The sequence below is a fragment of the Oncorhynchus gorbuscha genome, linkage group LG12 (genome assembly GCF_021184085.1).
Source record: "Oncorhynchus gorbuscha isolate QuinsamMale2020 ecotype Even-year linkage group LG12, OgorEven_v1.0, whole genome shotgun sequence".
Classification (NCBI taxonomy): domain Eukaryota; kingdom Metazoa; phylum Chordata; class Actinopteri; order Salmoniformes; family Salmonidae; genus Oncorhynchus; species Oncorhynchus gorbuscha.
The window spans coordinates 83473302-83494066 of record NC_060184.1 but is presented as its reverse complement, the minus strand read 5'-3'; the positions used below and the strand labels follow the sequence as shown (position 1 = coordinate 83494066).

General features: G+C 41.2%; 1 protein-coding gene across 1 annotated transcript; it reads left to right on the top strand.

The window, feature by feature from the left end:
- The first annotated feature begins 7878 nt into the window (after nt 1-7878).
- Nucleotides 7879-18748, top strand: si:ch73-206p6.1 (phospholipid scramblase 1). Its single transcript, XM_046290906.1, has 7 exons — nt 7879-7967; nt 8728-8827; nt 8921-8963; nt 9231-9451; nt 15950-16111; nt 17032-17193; nt 17715-18748. Exons 2-7 carry the CDS (start codon nt 8759-8761, stop codon nt 17748-17750), a joined length of 693 nt encoding a protein of 230 aa, XP_046146862.1. The 5' UTR covers nt 7879-7967; nt 8728-8758; the 3' UTR covers nt 17751-18748.
- Nucleotides 18749-20765: the final 2017 nt, after the last annotated feature.

Sequence of the window (20765 nt, the reverse complement as noted above, 5' to 3'; positions counted from 1 at the left end):
GATGCTCTCTGTTTAGTGAGTCAGTCAGATCAGAGGCAGTAGGGGTGACCAGGGATTTTCTCTGTTTAGTGGTCAGAGGCAGTAGGAATGACCAGGGATGTTGTCTGTTTAGTGAGTCAGAGGCAGTAGGGACAACAAGGCATGTTCTCTGTTTAGTGAGTCAGAGGCAGTAGAGATGACCAGGGATGTTGTCTGTTTAGTGAGTCAGAGGCAGTAGGGACAACAAGGCATGTTCTCTGTTTAGTGAGTCAGAGGCAGTAGGGACAACAAGGCATGTTCTCTGTTTAGTGAGTCAGAGGCAGTAGGGATGACCAGGGATGTTCTCTGTTTAGTGAGTCAGAGGCAGTAGGGATGACCAGGGATGTTCTCTGTTTAGTGAGTCAGTCTGATCAGAGGCAGTAGGGGTGACCAGGGATTTTCTCTGTTTAGTGGTCAGAGGCAGTAGGGATGACCAGGGATGTTCTCTGTTTAGTGAGTCCTCCAGATCAGAGGCAGTAGGGATGACCAGGGATGTTCTCTGTTTAGTGAGTCCTCCAGATCAGAGGCAGTAGGGATGACCAGGGATGTTCTCTGTTTAGTGAGTCAGTCATATCAGAGGCAGCAGGGATGACCAGGGATGTTCTCTGTTTAGGGAGTCAGAGGCAGTAGGGATGTTTTCTGTCTAGTCAGTCAGAGGCAGTAGGGATGACCAGGCATGTTCTCTGTTTAGTGAGTCAGAGGCAGTTGGGATTACCAATGATGTTCTCTGTTTAGTGAGTCAGTCAGATCAGAGGCAGTAGGGATGACCAGGGCTGTTCTCTGTTTAGGGGGTCAGTCTGATCAGAGGCAGTAGGGATGACCAGTAATGTTCTCTGTTTAGTCAGTCAGAGGCAGTAGGGATGACCAGGGATGTTGTCTGTTTAGTGAGTCAGAGGCAGTAGGGACAACAAGGCATGTTCTCTGTTTAGTGAGTCAGAGGCAGTTGGGATGACCAGGGATGTTCTCTTTTTAGTGAGTCAGTCAGATCAGAGGCAGTAGGGATGACCAGGGAGTTAATGAGTTAATGAGAGTTAATGAAAGTTAATGAGAGTTAATGGGTTAATTAGTTAATGAGATTTAATCATTTACATTTACATTTAAGTCATTTAGCAGACGCTCTTATCCAGAGCGACTTACAAATTGGTGCATTTACCTTATGACATCGAGTGGAACAGTCACTTTTCAATAGTGCATCTAAATCTTAAAGGGGGGGGGTGAGAGGGATTACTTATCCTATCCTAGGTATTCCTTAAAGAGGTGGGTTTTCAGGTGTCTCCGGAAGGTGGTGATTGACTCCGCTGTCCTGATGAGTTAGCGAGAGTTAATGAGTAAATGACAGTTAATGAGTTAATGAGTGAATGAGAGTTAACGAGAGTTAATGAGTTAAAGAGAGTTAATGAGTAAATGAGAGTTAACGAGAGTTAATGAGTTAAAGAGAGTTAATGAGTAAATGAGAGTTAACGAGAGTTAATGAGTTAACGAGAGTTAAAGAGTAAATGAGAGTTAATGAGAGTTAATGACTTAATTATTTAATGAGAGTTAATGAGTTAATGAGTTAATGACTTAACGAGAGTTAATGAAAGTAAATGAGAGTTAATGGGTTAATTAGTTAATGAGAGTTAATGAAAGTTAATGAGAGTTAATGGGTTAATTAGTTAATGAGATTTAATAAGTTAACGAGAGTTAATGAGTAAATGAGAGTTAATGAGTTAATGAGTAAATGAGAGTTAATGAGTAAATGAGAGTTAATGAGTTAATGAGTAAATGAGAGTTAATGAGTAAATGAGAGTTAATGAGTAAATGCGAGTTAATGAGTTAATGAGTAAATGAGAGTTAATGAGTAAATGAGAGTTAATGAGTAAATGAGAGTTAATGAGTAAATGAGAGTTAATGAGTTAATGAGTAAATGAGAGTTAATGAGTAAATGAGAGTAAACGAGAGTTCATGAGTTAACGAGACTTAATGAGTTAACGAGAGTCAAAGAATAAATGAGAGTTTATGAGAGTTAATGAGAGTTAATGAGAGTTAATGAGTTAACGAGAGTTAATGAGTAAATGAGAGTTAATGAGTAAATGAGAGTTAATGAGTTAATGAGAGTTAATGAGGTAACGAGAGTTAATTAGTTAATGAGAGTTAATGAGAGTTAATGATTTAATGAGTAAATGAGAGTTAATGAGAGTTCATGAGTTAACGAGAGTTAATGAGAGTTAATGAGAGTAAATGAGAGTTAATGAGTTAACGAGAGTTAATGAGTAAATGAGAGTTAATGAGAGTTAATCAGTTAATGAGTAAATGAGAGTTAATGCGTTAACGAGAGTTAATGAGTAAATGAGAGTTAATGAGAGTTAATCAGTTAATGAGTAAATGAGAGTTAATGAGTTAACGAGAGTTAATGAGTAAATGAGAGTTAATGAGAGTTAATCAGTTAATGAGTAAAATGAGAGTTAATGAGAGTTAATGAGAGTTAATGAGTTAATGAGTAAATGAGAGTTTTTGTGAATATGTTGCGTGCTAAATGCTACGCTAAATGCTAAGATAGCTATCAACACTCTTACACAAATTATTGATTTTCTATGGTTCAAAAGCATATTTTGAAACTCTGAGATGACAGTGTTGTTAAGAAAAGGCTAAGCTTGAGAACAGGCATATTTATTTCATTTAATTTGCGATTTTCAGAAATCGTTAACGTTGCGTTATGGTAATGAGTTTGAGCAGTAGTCACGATACCGGATCCGGGATGGCTCGGACTAAGAGGTTAATGAGAGTTAATCAGTGTATATTCAACAGTAACACTGCATAAAGAGAATAAAGTAGATTAACGTAAATTAAACTGCATTGGGGGGCAAAATTCAATGGCCGGGAAATATTTGATGTATTTTGGAAGTTACCTTAAAAACTACTACTTAAACCATAATAGCAGTTCACTTACTGAATTTGTGAATATTGACAATAGAGTGCCATCTGCTCAAAGTAGATGTCCTAACCGACTTGACAAAGCTATTGATTGTTAACCAGAAATTAGCATACCTGTGAAACATGATCATTAGCATACCTAATGAAACATGATCATTAGCATACCTGATGAAACATGATCATTAGCATACCTGTTGCTTACCTGTAATGAATCATGATCATTAGCATACCTGTTGGTTACCTGTGTAATGAACCATGATCATTAGCATAACTGTTGGTTACCTGTAATGAACCATGATCATTAGCATACCTAATGAAACATGATCATTAGCATACCTGTTGGTTACCTATAATGAATCATGATCATTAGCATAACTGTTGGTTACCTGTAATGACCCATGATCATTAGCATACCTGCTGGTTACCTAATAATGAACCATGATCATTAGCATAACTGTTGGTTACCTGTAATGAACCATGATCATTAGCATACCTAATGAAACATGATCATTAGCATACCTGTTGGTTACCTATAATGAACCATGATCATTAGCATACCTGTTGGTTACCTGTAATGAACCATGATCATTAGCATACCTAATGAAACATGATCATTAGCATACCTGTTGGTTACCTGTGTAATGAACCATGATCATTAGCATAACTGTTGGGGTACCTATAATGAACCATGATCATTAGCATACCTGTTGGTTACCTAATAATGAACCATGATCATTAGCATACCTGTTGGTTACCTAATAATGAACCATGATCATTAGCATACCTGTTGGTTATCTGTGTAATGAACCATGATCATTAGCATAACTGTTGGTTACCTATAATGAACCATGATCATTAGCATAACTGTTGGTTACCTATAATGAACCATGATCATTAGCATACCTGTTGGTTACCTAATAATGAACCATGATCATTAGCATACCTGTTGGTTATCTGTGTAATGAACCATGATCATTAGCATACCTGTTGGTTACCTAATAATGAACCATGATCATTAGCATACCTGTTGGTTACCTAATAATGAACCATGATTATTAGCATACCTGTTGGTTACCTGTGTAATGAACCATGATCATTAGCATACCTGTTGGTTACCTAATAATGAACCATGATCATTAGCATACCTGTTGGTTACCTGTGTAATGAACCATGATCATTAGCATAACTGTTGGTTACCTGTGTAATGAACCATGATCATTAGCATACCTGTTGGTTACCTAATAATGAACCATGATCATTAGCATACCTGTTGGTTACCTAATAATGAACCATGATTATTAGCATACCTGTTGGTTACCTGTGTAATGAACCATGATCATTAGCATACCTGTTGGTTACCTGTGTAATGAGCCATGATCATTAGCATAAATGTTGGTTACCAATAATGAACCATGATCATTAGCATACCTGTTGGGGTACCTATAATGAACCATGATCATTAGCATACCTGTTGGTTACCTGTGTAATGAACCATGATTATTAGCATACCTGTTGGTTACCTAATAATGAACCATGATTATTAGCATACCTGTTGGTTACCTGTGTAATGAACCATGATCATTAGCATACCTGTTGGTTACCTGTGTAATGAACCATGATCATTAGCATACCTGTTGGTTACCTATAATGAACCATGATCATTAGCATAACTGTTGGTTACCTATAATGAACCATGATCATTAGCATACCTGTTGGTTACCTGTGTAATGAACCATGATCATTAGCATACCTGTTGGTTACCTATAATGAACCATGATCATTAGCATAACTGTTGGTTACCTGTGTAATGAACCATGATCATTAGCATACCTGTTGGTTACCTGTGTAATGAACCATGATCATTAGCATAACTGTTGGGGTACCTATAATGAACCATGATCATTAGCATACCTGTTGGTTACCTAATAATGAACCATGATCATTAGCATACCTGTTGGTTACCTAATAATGAACCATGATTATTAGCATACCTGTTGGTTACCTGTGTAATGAACCATGATCATTAGCATACCTGTTGGTTACCTGTGTAATGAACCATGATCATTAGCATAACTGTTGGTTACCAATAATGAACCATGATCATTAGCATACCTGTTGGTTACCTGTGTAATGAACCATGATCATTAGCATAACTGTTGGTTACCTGTGTAATGAACCATGATCATTAGCATACCTGTTGGTTACCTAATAATGAACCATGATCATTAGCATACCTGTTGGTTACCTCATAATGAACCATGATCATTAGCATACCTGTTGGTTATCTGTGTAATGAACCATGATCATTAGCATAACTGTTGGTTACCTATAATGAACCATGATCATTAGCATACCTGTTGGTTACCTAATAATGAACCATGATCATTAGCATACCTGTTGGTTACCTGTGTAATGAACCATGATCATTAGCATAACTGTTGGTTACCTGTGTAATGAACCATGATCATTAGCATAACTGTTGGTTACCTGTGTAATGAACCATGATCATTAGCATACCTGTTGGTTACCTAATAATGAACCATGATCATTAGCATACCTGTTGGTTACCTGTGTAATGAACCATGATCATTAGCATAACTGTTGGTTACCTGTGTAATGAACCATGATCATTAGCATACCTGTTGGTTACCTAATAATGAACCATGATCATTAGCATACCTGTTGGTTATCTGTGTAATGAACCATGATCATTAGCATAACTGTTGGTTACCTATAATGAACCATGATCATTAGCATACCTGTTGGTTACCTAATAATGAACCATGATCATTAGCATACCTGTTGGTTACCTGTGTAATGAACCATGATCATTAGCATAACTGTTGGTTACCTGTGTAATGAACCATGATCATTAGCATAACTGTTGGTTACCTGTGTAATGAACCATGATCATTAGCATAACTGTTGGTTACCTGTGTAATGAACCATGATCATTAGCATACCTGTTGGTTACCTAATAATGAACCATGATCATTAGCATACCTGTTGGTTACCTGTGTAATGAACCATGATCATTAGCATAACTGTTGGTTACCTGTGTAATGAACCATGATCATTAGCATACCTGTTGGTTATCTGTGTAATGAACCATGATCATTAGCATACCTGTTGGTTACCTAATAATGAAACATGATCATTAGCATACCTGTTGGTTACCTAATAATGAACCATGATCATTAGCATACCTGTTGGTTACCTGTGTAATGAACCATGATCATTAGCATAACTGTTGGTTACCTGTGTAATGAACCATGATCATTAGCATACCTGTTGGTTATCTGTGTAATGAACCATGATCATTAGCATACCTGTTGGTTACCTAATAATGAAACATGATCATTAGCATACCTGTTGGTTACCTAATAATGAACCATGATCATTAGCATACCTGTTGGTTACCTGTGTAATGAACCATGATCATTAGCATAACTGTTGGTTACCTGTGTAATGAACCATGATCATTAGCATACCTGTTGGTTACCTAATAATGAACCATGATCATTAGCATACCTGTTGGTTACCTAATAATGAACCATGATCATTAGCATAACTGTTGGTTACCTGTGTAATGAACCATGATCATTAGCATACCTGTTGGTTACCTATAATGAACCATGATCATTAGCATACCTGTTGGTTACCTAATAATGAACCATGATCATTAGCATAACTGTTGGTTACCTGTGTAATGAACCATGATCATTAGCATACCTGTTGGTTACCTATAATGAACCATGATCATTAGCATACCTGTTGGTTACCTGTGTAATGAACCATGATCATTAGCATACCTGTTGATTACCTATAATGAACCATGATCATTAGCATACCTGTTGGTTACCTATAATGAACCATGATCATTAGCATAACTGTTGGTTACCTATAATGAACCATGATCATTAGCATACCTGTTGGTTACCTATAATGAACCATGATCATTAGCATACCTGTTGGGGTACCTATAATGAACCATGATCATTAGCATAACTGTTGGTTACCTGTAATGAACCATGATCATTAGCATACCTGTTGGTTACCTGTGTAATGAACCATGATCATTAGCATAAATGTTGGTTACCAATAATGAACCATGATCATTAGCATACCTGTTGGTTACCTGTGTAATGAACCATGATCATTAGCATAACTGTTGGTTACCTGTGTAATGAACCATGATCATTAGCATACCTGTTGGTTACCTGTGTAATGAACCATGATCATTAGCATAACTGTTGGGGTACCTATAATGAACCATGATCATTAGCATACCTGTTGGGGTACCTATAATGAACCATGATCATTAGCATACCTGTTGGTTACCTGTGTAATGAACCATGATCATTAGCATACCTGTTGGGGTACCTATAATGAACCATGATCATTAGCATACCTGTTGGTTACCTATAATGAACCATGATCATTAGCATACCTGTTGGTTAATTGTCTATCGAACCATGATTGTTATTCCGATTTTGACTTTTTAGCACTTAACTTTTATGTTTAATCTTTTATTTGATCATTTTCGCTTTTCAATAACCTATTTTCATTTTCACTTTACAATTGAATATTGAAGCATTTTAGACCTGGGTCCCCCTCCTTGGCTCTCGATGTATTCTTTTTCAGGGTCCCTAATAAAAAACACGAATAACAGGAGTTATTACACAAACATATTTTAATAATATTATATTTGAATAATTGCCTGTTGATTAGGCTTCTACATGCATTGGTAAGTTGTATCTCATAAGATCACACCACTTAATACTTTAGGCCATTAATGGTAAAACCAATAAACCAGTTAAGACCTGTGGTTTAACCTACTTTACTCGTCTGGCTAGACGAGCATGCGCTGTAATGACATTAAAACGCGTGACAGAAAATACTTCCTGGGTTTTCACTGCCTCGGTTTACCATTGGCTGATGCGGGTGGGAAAGACATCTATATTCTCCAATGAGATTAAAGGTTTTATTCTGAGCTGGTGAAGCGGACTGTTATATTTTTCTTCCAGAATATATGGGTGAGTCTTTAGAGTAGATTCAACATTCGGAGTTTACCTTGATTTATTTATTCTGGTTTGATCGTAAAAGATCAATTCATCATTCCGTGTCATTGTTATAGTCTAATAGGCTGTCGTTTATGTTCTATCACGTAAACACCCGCATCCTCCCAGATTTGAATTTGACAGTGTTTAACCTACTCATCATTGAGTGCGTTTTAATCTGAACCCAGACACAGGTAGATTCCTACAAACCAGTTGACTTGGTTTTTACTTTGCGACATTCTTGAGATGCTGAACGCTGAATGCATGGATGGGCGTATCACAATGTAGGCTACTATGACGGCTTAGTAAAAGGTTTGCCATGTTTTGTTTTCTTGCCGACTTTTCAGCTGAAACCATTTCCCTTCCAAGATATATTGCCTATTGTCAGAGAAGAATTGTCCGTTTATTCTTTCACGCATAGGTACGGTATATCCGTTTATTGGGATGTTATTACAGTCTGCAATAGACTACACCTGCTGACATTCCCGAAGAGAACACCGATTAGGCTGTTGGCCTGTTGGTTGTATTTACATGTGTAGTCAGTCTATGACTATAAGAAACACAAGGCTACAATAAAACGATACATTATATAAAATGGAGTCATTTATGTACGTTATTATTTATTTATATTATTATTATATTATTTATGTGATTGTGTTGATCTTATAAACCAACAGTAGGTGGCGCCAGATCGCCTTTGATTCCATTCGTAACGTTGTAACCATGGTTTCTTCAGTTGAATAGCAGCTTGACCAGCTTCCATTAAGATGAACACGTACCAGGTCCCGAACCCTGGCCTGCCGGGATGCCCACCCGGACTAGAGTATCTAACACAGGTGAGTCCTCTCATCCTATTCCATGATGTTGTCGTGGCGATTCTGTTTAATTTAGTCCTATAGAAAATTGATATTGTTTGCACCTTGATTTAGGTTGATCAGCTACTCATCAAACAGAAAGTCGAGTTTATTGAAGGTATGTACAAAAAAATAATTTACAAAAACAAGAATTACTATTTTGATGATGGTCTTCATAGATTTGTGTACGCCTGTGTGTGTACGTGTGTCTGTGTGTATGTGTGTGTGCGTGTGTATGCGTGTGTGTGTACGTGTGTGTGTGTGTGTGTGTGTGTGTGTGTGTGTGTGTGTGTGTGTGTGTGTGTGTGTGTGTGTGTGTGTGTGTGTGTGTGTGTGTGTGTGTGCGTGTGCGTGTGCGTGTGCGTGTGTGTGTGTGACCCCACAGCCCTGGCTGGCTTTGAGAGCAACAACAAGTATGAGGTGCGTAATGCCATGGGTCAGAACGTGTTCTATGCTGTGGAGGAGAATGACTGTCTTAGCAGGCAGTGCTGCGGACCCTTACGATCCTTCACAATAAAAGTCCTTGACAACTTTGGACAGGAGGTCATCACAGTCACCAGACCTCTCAAGTGCATGTCCTGTTTCTTCCCCTGCTGTCTGCAAGAGGTGAGTTGACTTCAGTCTCTGATACTCTTCCCTAGAACTGGTTACTGATAGGTCAGATCCCCAAGAGGTGAGTTGACTTCAGTCTCTGATACTCTTCCCTAGAACTGGTTACTGATAGGTCAGATCCCCAAGAGGTGAGTTGACTTCGGTCTCTAAGACTCTTCCCTAGAACTGGTTACTGATAGGTCAGATCCCCAAGAGGTGAGTTGACTTCAGTCTCTAAGACTCTTCCTTAGAACTGGTTACTGATAGGTCAGATCCCAAGAGGTGAGTTGACTTCAGTCTCTGATACTCTTCCCTAGAACTGGTTACTGATAGGTCAGATCCCCAAGAGGTGAGTTGACTTCAGTCTCTAAGACTCTTCCCTAGAACTGGTTACTGATAGGTCAGATCCCCAAGAGGTGAGTTGACTTCAGTCTCTGATACTCTTCCCTAGAACTGGTTACTGATAGGTCAGATCCCCAAGAGGTGAGTTGACTTCAGTCTCTGATACTCTTCCCTAGAACTGGTTACTGATAGGTCAGATCCCCAAGAGGTGAGTTGACTTCAGTCTCTAAGACTCTTCCCTAGAACTGGTTACTGATAGGTCAGATCCCTAAGAGGTGAGTTGACTTCAGTCTCTAAGACTCTTCCCTAGAACTGGTTACTGATAGGTCAGATCCCCTTTCTAAATGTATTACACCTATAGGAAATGCAGCTTCATGTTTCATCACACATACCTCATGGTTTCTGTTCAGAGATATAGTTCTTTAACTCTCAAACATGTTTCTTTCCTTCTTAATTACCCCCCCCCTTCACAATCTCTATTATATTACCCCCCCCCTTCACAATCTCTATTATATTACCCCCACCCCTCTCTATTATATTACCCCCCCCACCCCTCTCTATTATATTACCCCCACCCCTCTCTATTATATTACCCCCACCCCTCTCTATTATATTACCCCACCACCCCTCTCTATTATATTACCCCCACCCCTCTCTATTATATTACCCCCCACCCCTCTCTATTATATTACCCCCCACCCCTCTCTATTATATTACCCCCCCACCCCTCTCTATTATATTACCCCCCACCCCTCTCTATTATATTACCCCTATTACCACCCCTCTCTATTATATTACCCCCCTTCCTCTCTATTATATTACCCCACCACCCCTCTCTATTATATTACCCCCCCCCCTTCACTCTCTATTATATTACCCCACCACCCCTCTCTATTATATTACCCCACCACCCCTCTCTATTATATTACCCCACCACCCCTCTCTATTATATTACCCCACCACCCCTCTCTATTATATTACCCCCCCCTTCACAATCTCTATTATATTACCCCACCACCCCTCTCTATTATATTACCCCACCACCCCTCTCTATTATATTACCCCACCACCCCTCTCTATTATATTACCCCCTTCACAATCTCTATTATATTACCCCCTTCACAATCTCTATTATATTACCCCCCTCACAATTCTATTATATTACCCCCTTCACAATCTCTATTATATTACCCCCCACCCCTCTCTATTATACCCCCTTCACAATCCTATTATATTACCCCCCTTCCAATCTCTATTATATTACCCCCTTCACAATCTCTATTATATTACCCCTTCACAATCTCTATTATATTACCCCCCACAATCTCATTACCCCCTTCACAATCTCTATTATATTACCCCCTTCACCCTCTCTATTATATTACCCCCCACCTCTCTCTATTATATTACCCCCCACCCCTCTCTATTATATTACCCCCCACCCTCTCTATTATATTACCCCCCACCCTCTCTATTATATTACCCCCTTCACCCCTCTCTATTATATTACCCCCCCCTCTATTATATTACCCCTTCACAATCTCTATTATATTACCCCCCCCCTCTATTATATTACCCCCCACCCCTCTCTATTATATTACCCCACCACCCCTCTCTATTATATTACCCCCCACCCCTCTCTATTATATTACCCCCCACCCCTCTCTATTATATTACCCCCCACCCCTCTCTATTATATTACCCCACCACCCCTCTCTATTATATTACCCCCCACCCCTCTCTATTATATTACCCCCCACCCCTCTCTATTATATTACCCCCCACCCCTCTCTATTATATTACCCCCCACCCCTCTCTATTATATTACCCCCCACCCCTCTCTATTATATTACCCCCCACCCCTCTCTATTATATTACCCCCCACCCCTCTCTATTATATTACCCCACCACCCCTCTCTATTATATTACCCCCACACCCCTCTCTATTATATTACCCCACCACCCCTCTCTATTATATTACCCCCCACCCCTCTCTATTATATTACCCCCCACCCCTCTCTATTATATTACCCCCCACCCCTCTCTATTATATTACCCCCCACCCCTCTCTATTATATTACCCCACCACCCCTCTCTATTATATTACCCCCCACCCCTCTCTATTATATTACCCCCCCACCCCTCTCTATTATATTACCCCCCCACCCCTCTCTATTATATTACCCCCCACCCCTCTCTATTATATTACCCCCCACCCCTCTCTATTATATTACCCCCCACCCCTCTCTATTATATTACCCCCCACCCCTCTCTATTATATTACCCCCCCTCTCTATTATATTCTCTATTATATTACCCCCCACCCCTCTCTATTATATTACCCCCCACCCCTCTCTATTATATTACCCCCCACCCCTCTCTATTATATTACCCCCCACCCCTCTCTATTATATTACCCCCCACCCCTCTCTATTATATTACCCCCCACCCCTCTCTATTATATTACCCCCCACCCCTCTCTATTATATTACCCCCCACCCCTCTCCTCTCTATTATATTACCCCCCCCCCCTATTATATTCACCCTCTCTATTATATTACCCCACCACCCCTCTCTATTATATTACCCCCCACCCCTCTCTATTATATTACCCCCACCCCTCTCTATTATATTACCCCCCACCCCTCTCTATTATATTACCCCCCACCCCTCTCTATTATATTACCCCCCCACCCCTCTCTATTATATTACCCCCCACCCCTCTCTATTATATTACCCCCCACCCCTCTCTATTATATTACCCCCCACCCCTCTCCCCCCCACCTCTATTATATTACCCCCCACCCCTCTCTATTATATTACCCCCCACCCCTCTCTATTATATTACCCCCCACCCCTCTCTATTATATTACCCCCCACCCCTCTCTATTATATTACCCCACCACCCCTCTCTATTATATTACCCCCCACCCCTCTCTATTATATTACCCCCCACCCCTCTCTATTATATTACCCCCCCCACCCCCCCCTCTCTATTATATTACCCCACCACCCCTCTCTATTATATTACCCCACCACCCCTCTCTATTATATTACCCCCCACCCCTCTCTATTATATTACCCCCCACCCCTCTCTATTATATTACCCCACCACCCCTCTCTATTATATTACCCCCCACCCCTCTCTATTATATTACCCCCCACCCCTCTCTATTATATTACCCCCCCCCTCCTATTATATTACCCCCCCCCTCTCTATTATATTACCCCACCACCCCTCTCTATTATATTACCCCCCACCCCTCTCTATTATATTACCCCCCACCCCTCTCTATTATATTACCCCCCCCCACCCCTCTCTATTATATTACCCCCCACCCCTCTCTATTATATTACCCCCCACCCCTCTCTATTATATTACCCCCCACCCCTCTCTATTATATTACCCCCCACCCCTCTCTATTATATTACCCCCCACCCCTCTCTATTATATTACCCCCCCCCCACCCCCCCCTCTCTATTATATTACCCCCCCACCCCTCTCTATTATATTACCCCCCACCCCCTCTATTATATTCTCTATTATATTACCCCACCACCCCTCTCTATTATATTACCCCCCCCCCTTCACAATCTCTATTATATTACCCCCTTCACAATCTCTATTATATTACCCCCCACCCCTCTCTATTATATTACCCCCCACCCCTCTCTATTATATTACCCCCCACCCCTCTCCCCCCACCCCTCTCTATTATATTACCCCCCACCCCTCTCTATTATATTACCCCCCACCCCTCTCTATTATATTACCCCCCACCCCTCTCTATTATATTACCCCCCACCCCTCTCTATTATATTACCCCCACCCCTCTCTATTATATTACCCCCCACCCCTCTCTATTATATTACCCCCCACCCCTCTCTATTATATTACCCCACCACCCCTCTCTATTATATTACCCCCCCTCTCTATTATATTACCCCCCACCCCTCTCTATTATATTACCCCCCACCCCTCTCTATTATATTACCCCCCCCACCCCTCTCTATTATATTACCCCCCACCCCTCTCTATTATATTACCCCCCCACCCCTCTCTATTATATTACCCCCCCCTATTATATTACCCCTCTCTATTATATTACCCCCCACCTCTCTATTATATTACCCCACCACTCCCTCTCTATTATATTACCCCCCCACCCCTCTCTATTATATTACCCCACCACCCCTCTCTATTATATTACCCCCCACCCCTCTCTATTATATTACCCCCCCACCCCTCTCTATTATATTACCCCACCACCCCTCTCTATTATATTACCCCCCACCCCTCTCTCTATTATATTACCCCCTCTATTATATTACCCCTCTCTATTATATTACCCCACCACCCCTCTCTATTATATTACCCCCCACCACCCCTCTCTATTATATTACCCCACCACCCTCTCTATTATATTACCCCCCACCCCTCTCTATTATATTACCCCCCCCCCTTCACCCCCCAATCTCTATTATATTACCCCCCACCCCTCTCTATTATATTACCCCCTCTCTATTATATTACCCCCCACCCCTCTCTATTATATTACCCCCCACCCCTCTCTATTATATTACCCCACCACCCCTCTCTATTATATTACCCCCCACCCCTCTCTATTATATTACCCCCCCCTCTCTATTATATTACCCCCCTTCACCCTCTCTATTATATTACCCCCCCACCCTCTCTATTATATTACCCCCCACCCCTCTCTATTATATTACCCCCCCCTCTCTATTATATTACCCCCCCCCTCTCTATTATATTACCCCCCACCCCTCTCTATTATATTACCCCCCACCCCTCTCTATTATATTACCCCCCACCCCTCTCTATTATATTACCCCCCCCACCCCTCTCTATTATATTACCCCCCACCCCTCTCTATTATATTACCCCCCCCCACCCCTCTCTATTATATTACCCCCCACCCCTCTCTATTATATTACCCCCCACCCCTCTCTATTATATTACCCCCCACCCCTCTCTATTATATTACCCCCCACCCCTCTCTATTATATTACCCCCCACCCCTCTCTATTATATTACCCCCCACCCCTCTCTATTATATTACCCCCCACCCCTCTCTATTATATTACCCCCCCCCCTCTCTATTATATTACCCCCCACCCCTCTCTATTATATTACCCCCCCCCCCACCCCCCTCTCTATTATATTACCCCCCACCCCTCTCTATTATATTACCCCCCACCCCTCTCTATTATATTACCCCCCACCCCTCTCTATTATATTACCCCCCACCCCTCTCTATTATATTACCCCCCACCCTCTCTATTATATTACCCCCCCACCCCTCTCTATTATATTACCCCCCACCCCTCTCTATTATATTACCCCCCACCCCTCTCTATTATATTACCCCCCCCACCCCTCTCTATTATATTACCCCCCTCTCTATTATATTACCCCTCTCTATTATATTACCCCCCCCCACCCCTCTCTATTATATTACCCCCCACCCCTCTCTATTATATTACCCCCACCCCTCTCTATTATATTACCCCCCCCCTCTCTATTATATTACCCCCCACCCCTCTCTATTATATTACCCCCCACCCCTCTCTATTATATTACCCCCCACCCCTCTCTATTATATTACCCCCCACCCCTCTCTATTATATTACTCTCCCCACCCCTCTCTATTATATTACCCCCCACCCCTCTCTATTATATTACCCCCCACCCCTCTCTATTATATTACCCCCACCCCTCTCTATTATATTACCCCCACCCCTCTCTATTATATTACCCCCCACCCCCCTATTATATTACCCCCCACCCCTCTATTATATTACCCCCCACCCCTCTCTATTATATTACCCCCCACCCCTCTCTATTATATTACCCCCCACCCCTCTCTATTATATTACCCCCACCCCCCCTCTCTATTATATTACCCCCCACCCCTCTCTATTATATTACCCCCCACCCCTCTCTATTATATTACCCCCCACCCCTCTCTATTATATTACCCCCCACCCCTCTCTATTATATTACCCCCACCCCTCTCTATTATATTACCCCCCACCCCTCTCTATTATATTACCCCCCACCCCTCTCTATTATATTACCCCCCACCCCTCTCTATTATATTACCCCCACCCCTCTCTGTTATATTACCCCCACCGCCCCTGTCTCAGCTGGAGGTGCAGGCCCCCCCAGGGAACACGGTAGGCTACGTGGTCCAGCAGTGGCACCCCATCTCCCCCAAGTTCATCATAGAGAATGAACACAGAGAGGCTGTTCTGAGGCTGCACGGACCCTTCTGTGGCTGGAGTTGCTTGCCTGACGTTGACTTTGAGGTACATACTGTATGTTTGTCCAAACACACACACACACACACACACACACACACACACACACACACACACACACACACACACACACACACACACACACACACACACACACACACACACACACACACACACACACACACACACACACACACACACTAAACATGATGAAATCTATGCAAACAGAATATTAAATGTTAAATGTTTTTGTGGGACAGAGTTACCATGTTGCCTTTCTTGCCATGCTGGTTCTTTAGGCTCTGAAGGATGTTTGGCTCAAAGACATTGAACTTTACTGCGATGGAGAAGAGTTTATAGCCATAAGCATAATATTGCCATTCAAATTCCTTCAAAGTTTGAATTTATTTCAGGAGAAACTAAAGATGATCTCAGAAAAAAAACAACGTTTTTATTATGTAGACGATTGTGATTGGACAGCAGGCAGACTAGTAAAGCAAATGTGCTACGATGAAATGGAATCTAGCCAAACAAGTTTAACAAGTTTATTTACTTTATTTAATTATTATCCCAAGTTATAACAAGTTTAACAAGTTCTCAATTTCATCACTTTCCATCATCCGGAAGATAATAATGTCAAATCAAAATCACATTATATTTGATCACGCCGAGTACAACAGCTTACAGGTTACCTTACAGTGAAATGCTTACTTACAAGCCCTTAAACCAACAATGCAGTTTTAAGAAAAATACCCCAAAAAATATAAATATGTATATATATAAACCCAAAAATATAATAAAAAGTTAATAAAACAGAAACATTTAATAGAAAATTAATAGTAACATAAAAAAAGTTAATATCAAATATAATAAAAACAATACAATAGTGTTTTTTGTTTGGGGGGGGTGATTCAGCTTCATCTCTCTGTGTGTAAAGTGACTGTAGCCTACTGTTGCCTCCTCTCCAGATCGTGACCATGGATGAAGTGGATAAGATAGGGAAGATCAGTAAACAGTGGACCGGTCTCCTCCGTGAGGCGTTCACGGACGCTGATAACTTTGGGATCCAGTTCCCCATGGATCTTGACGTGAAGATGAAGGCTGTGATGATAGGAGCTTGTTTCCTCGTCGTAAGTCTAGTATTTTACTTCATGCTATGATGTGCTATGCTATGCTAAGTTATACTGTGGTTTTCTATGTTGATGTGGATGTCGATTAAGGCAGACCTCCGCACCTCTCTGGTTCAGAGTGGTTGGGTTAAATGGGGAAGACACATTTCAGTTGAATGCATTCAATTGTACAACTGACTAGGTTTCCCTATATGCTATGATAAGCTATGCTCTGGTTTGCTATGCTATGCTAAGCTATGCTGTGGTTTGCTATGCTATGCTGTGGTTTGCTATGCTATGCTGTGGTTTGCTATGCTATGCTATGCTAAGCTATGCTGTGGTTGGCTATGCTATGCTGTGGTTTGCTATGCTATGCTAAGCTATGCTGTGGTTGGCTATGCTATGCTGTGGTTTGCTATGCTATGCTAAGCTATGCTGTGGTTGGCTATGCTATGCTGTGGTTGTCTATGCTGTGCTATTCTTTATTCTATTCTAATGGTATATGTAGCTGTTTTTGATGGCGATTGCATGTTTTCTTTCAGGATTTCATGTTCTTTGAGAGCGGTAACCAACCCTAGCAGCTGAGGAGTAGTCTACATCTCAGACACTCCTGGAGCTATAGCTTCCTGCTGGTCATGGACAAGGTCTCAGATAGACATGGTGCTATGTGTGGGATTCATCTTGTTGGCATGGTAAGAAGCATAGAAATAGATCTACCAAGGGATTACAGGTGAATGTAATGTAATGGCCGCTGGTACTAGTTTTAGCTTCTGGGGTTGGTACACATTGCAGCTAAATCAGTCAAACCAGGTGTGTGTGTGTCAGTGTCCATTGTTATATATTTAGAGATTGTATATAAAGGAGTGTGTGTGTTTTTACAGTGTGTACATTGTGATTGCATTGCCCACAACCCCTCAGTCTGATAAAAAGGGTTGTGTGGTATATTATGGTACCACTTCACCCATTGTGGTTGCGTTGCCCACAACCCCTCAGTCTGATAAAAAGGGTTGTGTGGTATATTATGGTACCACTTCACCCATTGTGGTTGCGTTGCCCACAACCCCTCAGTCTGATAAAAAGGGTTGTGTGGTATATTATGGTACCACTTCACCCATTGTGGTTGCGTTGCCCACAACCCCTCAGTCTGATAAAAAGGGTTGTGTGGTACCACTTCACCCATTTGCCACATGTGAAAATAAAATGAATCTTTATCTCAACCACTATGCTGAAGGGAATGTGGAAAGGGAAGGAGAGCAGAGATGAAGAAATGCTATGTAGCTTAAAGAAGAAATCTACAAAAACATGTTATATTTTTTGGTAAATCGGAAGACCTTAATATGTTCTTGTGTCAACAGTATATTAAGTTACCTTTAAGTTATTGTTTAAGTTGGTTAAGTTATATGCTACTGTGTTTTGCTCGAGAAAACTTTTGTACGTAGTTTTTTGAGAATTTTGATATTTAATTTATTTATTTGTGTATTTATGTAGCTTAATTAATATTGTTTATTGTTTTCATGTGATTGTAATTTGTGGGAAAGTTGACATAATGTTCAGTATTAAAAACATCCTCCAGTGATTTCTGAACTTTTAGTTTTGAAAAGTGATATCTCAAGTATAAATACAGTAATGTAAACACTAAAAGCTAAAAATGTGTTTTGAGGAAAATTGATAAAAAATTTTGGGGACAAAACTGGATACTTGAAGGTGGTGAGGGAAGGTAGCAACACATCTGGAGCTCCCCAGGGGTGCGTGCTCGGTTCCCTCCTGTACTCCCTGTTCACCCACGACTGCGTGGCCACATACGACTCCAACACCATCATTAAGTTTGTAGACGACACAATAGTGGTAGGCCTGATCACCGACAACGACGAGACAGCCTATAGGGAGGAGGTCAGAGACCTGGTCGGGGGGTGGAAGAATAACAACCCATTTCTCAATGTAGCCAAGACTAAGGAGATGATTGTGGACTACAGGAAATGGAGCACCGAGCACGTCCCCATTCTCATCGACGGAGCTGTAGTGGAGCAGGTTGAGAGCTTCAAGTTCCTTGGTGTCCACATCAACAACAAACAAGACAGTCGTGAAGAGGGCACGACAAAGCCTATTCCCCCTCAGGGAACTAAAAAGATTTGGCATGGGTCCTCAGATCCTCAAAAAGTTCTACAGCTGCAACATCGAGAGCATCCTGACTGGTTGCATCACTGCCTGGTATGGCAACTGATCAGCCTCCGACGCAAGGCACTACAGAGGGTAGTGCGTATGGCCCAGTACATCACTGGGGCTAAGCTGCCTGCCATCCAGGACCTCTATACCAGGCGGTGTCAGAGGAAGGCCCTAACAATTGTCAAAGACCCCAGCCACCCCAGTCATAGACTGTTCTCTCTACTACCGCATGTCAAGCAGTACCGGAGTGCCAAGTCTCGGACAAAAAGGCTTCTCAACAGTTTTTACCCCCAAGCCATAAGACTCCTGAACAGGTAATCAAATGGCTACCTGGACTATCTGCATTGTGTCCTGCCTCCCCCAACCCCTCTTTTATGCTGTTTATCATATAAGCATAGTCACTTTAACCATATCTAAATGTACATACTACCTCAATCAGCCCGACTAACCTGTGCCTGTATATAGCCTCACTAGTTTATGTAGTCTCGCTACTTTATATAGCCTCTCTACTGTATATAGCCTCTCTACTGTATATAACCTCTCTACTGTATATAGCCTCTATACTGTATATAGCCCCTCTACTGTATATAGCCTCTCTACTGTATATAACCTCTCTACTGTATATAGCCTCTATACTGTATATAGCCCCTCTACTGTATATAGCCTCTCTACTGTATATAGCCTCTCTACTGTATATAGCCCCTCTACTGTATATAGCCTCTCTACTGTATATAGCCTCTACTGTATATAGCCTCTCTACTATATATAGCCTCTCTACTGTATATAGCCTCTCTACTGTATATAGCCTCTCTACTGTATAGAGCCTCTCTACTGTATATAGCCTCTCTACTGTATGTAGCCTCTCTACTGTATATAGCCTCTCTACTGTATATAGCCTCTCTACTGTATATAGCCTCTCTACTCTATATAGCCTCTCTACTGTATATAGCCTCTCTACTGTATATAGCCTCTCTACTATATATAGCCTCTCTACTCTATATAGCCTCTCTACTGTATATAGCCTCTCTACTGTATATAGCCTCTCTACTGTATATAGCCTCTCTACTATATATAGCCTCTCTACTCTATATAGCCTCTCTACTGTATATAGCCTCTCTACTGTATATAGCCTCTCTACTGTATATAGCCTCTCTACTATATATAGCCTCTCTACTGTATATAGCCTCTCTACTATATATAGCCTCTCTACTCTATATAGCCTCTCTACTGTATATAGCCTCTCTACTATATATAGCCTCTCTACTGTATATAGCCTCTCTACTATATATAGCCTCTCTACTCTATATAGCCTCTCTACTGTATATAGCCTCTCTACTATATATAGCCTCTCTACTCTATATAGCCTCTCTACTCTATATAGCCTCTCTACTATATATAGCCTCTCTACTGTATATAGCCTCTCTACTATA

Bases quoted from the DNA above. Each gene is read 5' to 3' on its own strand.
- si:ch73-206p6.1 (XM_046290906.1), top strand. From the start codon at position 8,759: ATGAACACGTACCAGGTCCCGAACCCTGGCCTGCCGGGATGCCCACCC. The intron at 8,828-8,920 runs GTGAGTCCTCTC...ACCTTGATTTAG, and splicing joins GACTAGAGTATCTAACACAG to GTTGATCAGCTACTCATCAA. The intron at 16,112-17,031 runs GTACATACTGTA...CCTCCTCTCCAG, and splicing joins TGCCTGACGTTGACTTTGAG to ATCGTGACCATGGATGAAGT.